The 6,736-nt window shown below is 36.2% G+C and overlaps 1 protein-coding gene across 2 annotated transcripts; it reads left to right on the forward strand.

Moving 5' to 3' along the window:
- Positions 1 to 53: 53 nt before the first annotated feature.
- Positions 54 to 3,887, forward strand: LOC110761592 (uncharacterized). 2 transcript variants are annotated; one of them, XM_088251466.1, is made up of 5 exons: positions 54 to 465; positions 696 to 747; positions 1,704 to 2,084; positions 2,176 to 2,706; positions 3,612 to 3,887. In XM_088251466.1, the coding sequence occupies exons 1-5, from the start codon at positions 185 to 187 to the stop codon at positions 3,654 to 3,656; spliced, it is 1,290 nt and encodes a 429-aa protein (XP_088107592.1). In that variant the 5' UTR covers positions 54 to 184; the 3' UTR covers positions 3,657 to 3,887. The 2 variants fall into 2 exon arrangements, with proteins under 2 accessions (XP_088107592.1, XP_088107593.1); XM_088251467.1 differs by having other exon boundaries at positions 2,176 to 2,455; positions 3,612 to 3,886.
- Positions 3,888 to 6,736: the final 2,849 nt, after the last annotated feature.

Consider the following 6,736-nt stretch of genomic DNA (forward strand, 5'->3'; position numbering starts at 1 on the left):
AAATCTGTAATTGTAAATCATAAAATAAGAATAATTGTAAATTAGAAGGAGTGTCTCGTTGCGACATATGTACACAAATTAAGCAAAGTGGGATCTCGAGCGTTTGCACCGTGTGTTTGGCAAAAGGAAATAAAGACGGGATTTGAAAAAAAATCGGGATTTCACCGATGGAAAAGGGAAATCCATGCGTTTGGCAAAATCTACTAGGTATTTGGCAAATCACTTGCGGGAAATATGGAGGGATTTCCCAATCCAAAATCCCGAGTTTAAATCCTATCATAATTGGTGGAATTCTGCAAATCTCAAGAGCGGGGGAAATTGTTTTTGCTGCGCGCCAACAAAGATACCTTATATCAGTTTTCTATCAAGACTGGGAGAAGAAGGCAGGCCATCCAAGTTTCACAGGTCTTATATCAGTTTTCTATCAAGAGTGGGAGAAGAAGGCAGGCCATCCAAGTTTCGCAGGTAAGCTTTCAATCTAGTTGTAATTTTTTTTATTTTTTTGTTGATATTATTGATGGGTATTCAATTTAATGGGTTTGATCGATCTATCTCTACTTTCTTTTTGTTATCTGATTCTTTATCCAATGGGTTTGACCGGGCTCTGTTTGTATTCTACTCTCTGCACGGTGTATTCTTTATCTATACTTTCTGTTTTGTTATCTGATCTCTTTTGGTTTCTGTTTGGTTTTCAGATTTTGCCATCTATCATCTTTCAATCTAAGACTCTGTTTTGCTCCAATAAAGGTATAGTCTCAACCTATCCTTGCTTTTCAATCTGTGTTGTTCCAATAAAGGATAGATTATATGTTGTGAAATTATTGTTTTCTGCACTTTCTGGCTGCAGATTTTTACTCTGTATTTATGATATGGGTTCCTCAGTTGTTATGGCTGAGGAGATTATAGCTTACCTTGTAGTCTGCATAATTTCTTGTAGTTTATGTTTATGGTCTCTTCTTCTCTCTGTTTGACTAATTTTTGGGTTTAAGAGAGTTTGTTAGTCGGTTTCATTGGTTTCTCTTAAAGAGAGTTTCGTTGTGTTGCTTGGGTGATTCAAACTTACTGGTTGTGTACCAGTTTTTGGTAGCCCTTGGAGCCGTGTATGGGGAATACCACATCTGCCTTTATGCTTTGTACCAGTTTTTGGTAGCCCTTGGAACTTGAAATGTGCATATTCTAGCTTTGCTTTAACTAAGCATATTGGTCAATTTTAGAGGTCTCATTTGTCTCCAAGTCACTCTCCAATCCGATTTTCATGGAATGTTCAATCTGCTAATTTTGTTATTGAATTTCCACCTTAGCTAAAATTGTGTGGCTTTTTGTTGGTGTTTGATGACTATATAATAAGATTATTTGGAAATATAAACAGGTATGGCTAGTGATGACGTAGATAATTTTCTTACACGTTTAAGTCGCAAGCGTGCTAGAGATGAAGAAGAAAATAGGGACAAAATGTCAATTATTCTTGGTACCATTACATCTGTCATTACACGTTTAAGTTAGCAATGCAGATGTTTCATGATTATCAAGCAAGAGGCACAACGATTTCATGATTTTTCAATTTGAACTTTTCGTGAACTTTGTAATGTTTTAATTTGAATAAGTGTTTACTTCATGTATTGAATTTTTAACATTTTTAGCAATTTGAATGAATTTGTTAATGTTGTGTATTAATGTTGTTGAAATTATTTCAATTACATAAGATGGCAGAGAAAGCAACCAAACTAAAGCAGAGGAAAAGGAAAGAGAAGCAAGGTAATGAACATGAAGGAAATGACAAATGTTATTTACGTTGGAACATACAAATGGATCGTTCATTAGCAGAGATACTTAGAGAAGAACGCCAGATGGGTCACAAAGGAGATGGTGGTTGGAAATCAGTTGCTTATAACACTGCTGCAGCCATATTGTCTGCCCAATATAATATTGAAGTAAGTGCTGATAACATTAAAAATCGTGTCAAGACATGGAAAAGGTTTTATGCTGTAGTCAGTGACATATTAAGTCAGAGTGGATTCAGTTGGGATGCAACAAAAAAGATGATCACTATAGATGAAGAGAATGTTTGGAATGAGTATGTGAAGGTAATTTACAATGGAATTACACCTTTTTGCATGACTAGAATATTTTTTGTGGTAAATTTAGAGTTATTTAACCTTTTTTTTTTCTTGATAGTCTCATGAAGATGCTAGAACTTTTCGATATAAAGTAATTGCAAATTGGGATGATATAGTGGATTTATGTGGCAAAGATAGAGCTACTGGAGAGGGTGCTGAAACATGTTCTGAAGCTGCTGAGGTTATGACCCCGGATAGCGAACCGAATAATTTTGTTGACTTGGGTGCTGATACTCAAGGTTTTGAGAATTCTCACATTGATGATGTCTCACCCAATTCTAGTTGTCCAAAGAAAAGAAATCAACCATCTTCTGAAATTCGCCCACCAAAGAAAAGAGGTACTCCTAATGTTCTTGCTGATTCAGTAGCTAAAATGGCTTCATCGTTCGAACAATTTATCAATGCTACCACACAAAAGCTTGATCCATTAGAAGTATATAATGAAGTTAATGCAATTCCAGAACTTAGTCCAGATGAACAATTGAAGGCATGCACTTGGTTTATAGAAAATGAGAAACAATTTCTCATGTTGAAGACACTTCCAGTTGATAGAAAAAAAGGAATGGTGTTGATGTTTATTTCACCAAGGGTATAAAACACATTTTTCATTCTCATGTTATCTTTATTAATTATCATTAGTTAATTACAAGTACCTTAAACAGTAGTTGGAATGATTGGATTCATTTATTTTGATTTACTGTTACGTTTGTTTTTTTAGTAATATAGATGACTTTGAATTGATATTGATCGAAATTATCAAAACTGTACCTTAAACAGTAGCAGATCCAACCTAGCTCCCAGAATCATATATCCAACCTTTTGAATTGATATTGATCGAAATTGTCTTTGTTGAACAGTGACCTTCTGTCACAATTACAGGACAGCTAGCTTATCATGATTTCTGAGATGCTTTTTTATATTCTTAAGCCTCCTGCTTTCTCTGCGAATTTCAGTTTTAAAATTCCTTTTTATGATTATCCAAACAGGGAAAATTGTAATTTCCGTCATTTCCTAAATTCTATATACAAGATATCCAAACACTGGAAATTTGGAATTGACGTAATTTGAAATGATGTAATTACAAATTCCGTCATTTACAAATTCTATGAAAATTAGAATTCCTTCATCCAAACGCAGCATTAGAGTCCCACACATTTCTCCGCATTTCGCTTTATCTGAGCTCTTATAATAATTTAACGACTTAAAATATAACACATCAAACTTAACATATACATTTTAGTTTTATGTTTTTTTTTTTCTTTTTTCTGAACTGACGCTAGCCTCCGGTCATTATCTCTCTGTCTGTCTAACTCTCCCCTTCCTCCCCTCCCTCTCTTCGACTATGCCAATTCCCACTTCCCAGCAATCTCTAATACTCAACACTAGTTCAAAACCCATATCAAAATCTCAAAAATTGAAATTATGTATCAAATTCATGGATTTTTTGCCACTTGGAATTTGATTCAACCATTTCATAATTGAATGCGAATGCAGGGCACAATTACTGACGAAGACAAGAACCCAGACCAAGAACTCTGAGAAATTCCAAGGAGAGCTTGGAGGTCTCATGTTGTTGACTCATGCCTGGAGGCATTATAAGAATAAGAAAAGCTTCAACATCTTTACTGTGAATCGTTGAAGTTATAGGAAATTCAATTTAGGGTGCGGGTTTTTAATGTCTTAAAAATTAATTTTGATGGTTTTGTTCTCTCTAATTAATGTACACTCAGTTGCAGGTTTTATTATTCGTGACAATTATGTTGGTCCACTTCTTGTTGGTTCTATTCCTATTGGCTTTTCTTATGTTCTACAAGTTGAGGCATTCGGTCTCCCACACTCTACCATTAATACTACTAGACTATTTGAAATTATTCATACTCCTTCATTGTTAGATTGTTGGTCAAAATTTGGAAATTAAAATTACCCCCTAAAGTTAAACTTTTTTAATGGATTTTCTTACAACGTAGACTTAATACTAGAGAAGGACTTTCTCATTTTACTTCTATTTATCCTCTTTGTTCTTTCTGTAATATGGCCCAGAAACTCTGACTCATCTATTTTCCTCATGTACTTAAGTTATGTTGCTCAACTTTGGTATCAACTTAACCATATTTTGGAGTTATTAGTCTTTCGGCTACTAATAATAATGATTTTTTTTTATTTTTATAAAAGATGGTGTTTCATTAAAAGGAACATTACATGTTAGGAACTAACATGTTGACGGTAGCCTCATTAAAACTTTCCCAGACAAAACAAAACTCCGGGATAGGAAAGAGTACCACACATGCTATTGACTAAACAGAAGAATCAAACAACTTATACGAAACAAACAAACCTAAAATCCAACCACAAAACCCTTAAAACAACTCCCATCACTATGTAGGTACTCTCAAAGAAGTCCTCCTATGATCTAGAAAAAGCATCATAATTCTTCGTACACAGTCAAAAACGTACTATGGGTATTAGAATAGATCCAACCAATCACCCAAATGCAAAATCATTGAAACACATCACATCACTAAGCAGGTATTGTCAAAGAAAGCCTCCTATGATCTAAAGAAAACATCATACTTCTTCGTACAAAGTAAAAAAAGTATTGTGAGCATCATAACAGATCCAGTCAAACACCAACCCCCACCTCCAATTTTGATGATCCAAAACCCCATTTGATAAGCAAGGGAGACCAAGATTGGCCTCTTAGCCGAAAGAAATTTCCGAAGAAAGATCTTCATAGTAGGATCGGTCATCAGTTGCCAAGCACACTATAACACCCCCGACCCAGTTTAATCGTTTTATTCAATTTATTTCTATTTCTAAATATACAATTTTGCCCTTAGGGTAGGGGCACTTTAGTTACTTTTTAAGCCGGAAGGATTTTGGGGATTTGAGTGGCGCCATTGCGTAGAGCTCTCTCTCATGAGTTCATAGACACGTAGTGGGCTCACTTTTGAAGTTGGGTCTTAAAACAGATCAGCTCTCTCTCTCTCTCTCTCTCTCTCTCTCTCTCTCTCTCTCTCTCTCATTTTTTCTCTCCTCCCCCATGCACTCTCTCTCTCCTTTGCGAAAACAGACTGGCCACTTTGGCTGGCGTTTTCTCCTCCATCTGACCACAGTTGGCGACGCCACGACTCACAATCTCTTCATCTCTTCCTCATCTACACATCCATACCCATTTCCACCTTTGAAATTCCAAGTTTGGTCGCAATTTTGGACTGAAACCAACCCAAAAACCCTCATTCGTTGCCTGACTGTTTGTGCGATTTTCGGCGATTTCGGAGGCCAAAATCGTCGAACCAGGTATGAAACTTCATCTAATCTTCATGCTCTACCTGTTTATGTGCGTGGATTGGGTTAATTTTGAGGTTTTAGAGATCGATTTTAAACCCCATATTATGCCAACGGTTTCGGCTTCATTTCGGCTAATTTCGATTAGTTTTTGGTCGTGGTCTAAGAACAAATTGTATCCCTACATAGTTTGATTCTAATGGTATGGGTATTGACTGGCAATTAGGAGTTTTTTGGTTACCGAAATTTTCTCAAGACACCGACGCTCTGCCGGTGGATGGTGGCGGCGCGTGAGCCACTAGGTGTCAGCCCATTGTGTTCTAAAACACTCCCCACGTCGTCCCGAGCATGACGGTATGCTCGGATTTGGAATTGGTTGTTGTTTGACTATCGAATGGATATTGCGCCTATTAAGAGATATCCGAATTTGATAGGTTTGGACCATTCGATCAGTCCCAATTTCAATTATGTTGTTCTATATACCTCTAGGATTGTGTAGGAACTCAGGAATCGAGAATCGAAGTCCCGGATACTCCGAATCAATGATTCTAGGTATAGGCGAAACGATTGCCGTCCAATTGTGCGATTCGCTTAGATCGAGGCCAAACTTACACAACTTGTTTAGTGGACTTTGTTGGACTTATAGGAACTTTCGGATAAAAAATCAGAGGTCTTGGTCCCCGTGGGCTCAGTTGACCAAAAATGGGAAGTTTGACCAAACTGTTGGCCGCGTGTCTTTTGAGATTGTCTCGTTCTTTGGGGTAAGTACTAGAATGGCCTTAGGACCTTTCTAAAGTTGTGTACACACGTTAAGTTTTTGAGAACTAGGGTTTCGAATTTAAATTCTCGGTTGAGGTCAATTAGTGAGTTTTGTAAGTGATTGGACAATTGTTTTAATTGTGCATTGCTTTCGGAATATTGGAATGTATGTATTTATGTGTGTGTTTATTTGTGATACAAATTGGATTATGGGGATGGTGTGAATTGATGCATGATTTGATGTTGAATGACGATAGTTTTTGTGCTCAGCTAGAATTCGATTTTGATGGTGGAAAACTGAATGGTTTGGAAATTAGTATTTGGTTAATGGAGTTACGAAAATGTGCTATCGGATTGGTTTCGGCTTTTACACTGTGACTTAAGAATTGCAGAGAATATTATAGTTATTATTAAAGTATATAGATTGGATGATATGGGGTTCGATTACGAAAGTATTTTATGGAAATTGCATGTGTAAGCAAGTTTTGATAATTATTTGATTGATATTTTGGGTCTTTATGGAATTTATGCCTTCGAGAGTTTATTTTCTTTACTATGAATAAATATTTGGGTAC

Source organism: Prunus avium, chromosome 4 (assembly GCF_965620075.1).
Source record: "Prunus avium chromosome 4, drPruAviu1.hap1.1, whole genome shotgun sequence".
NCBI classification, from domain to species: Eukaryota; Viridiplantae; Streptophyta; class Magnoliopsida; order Rosales; family Rosaceae; genus Prunus; species Prunus avium.

Excerpts from the sequence above, each read along its gene's own strand:
- LOC110761592 (XM_088251466.1), top strand. The coding sequence starts at position 185 with ATGCGTTTGGCAAAATCTACTAGGTATTTGGCAAATCACTTGCGGGAA. Across the intron at positions 466-695 it reads AGGCCATCCAAGTTTCGCAG|ATTTTGCCATCTATCATCTT; the intron begins GTAAGCTTTCAA and ends TTTGGTTTTCAG. Across the intron at positions 748-1,703 it reads TCTGTTTTGCTCCAATAAAG|ATGGCAGAGAAAGCAACCAA; the intron begins GTATAGTCTCAA and ends CAATTACATAAG.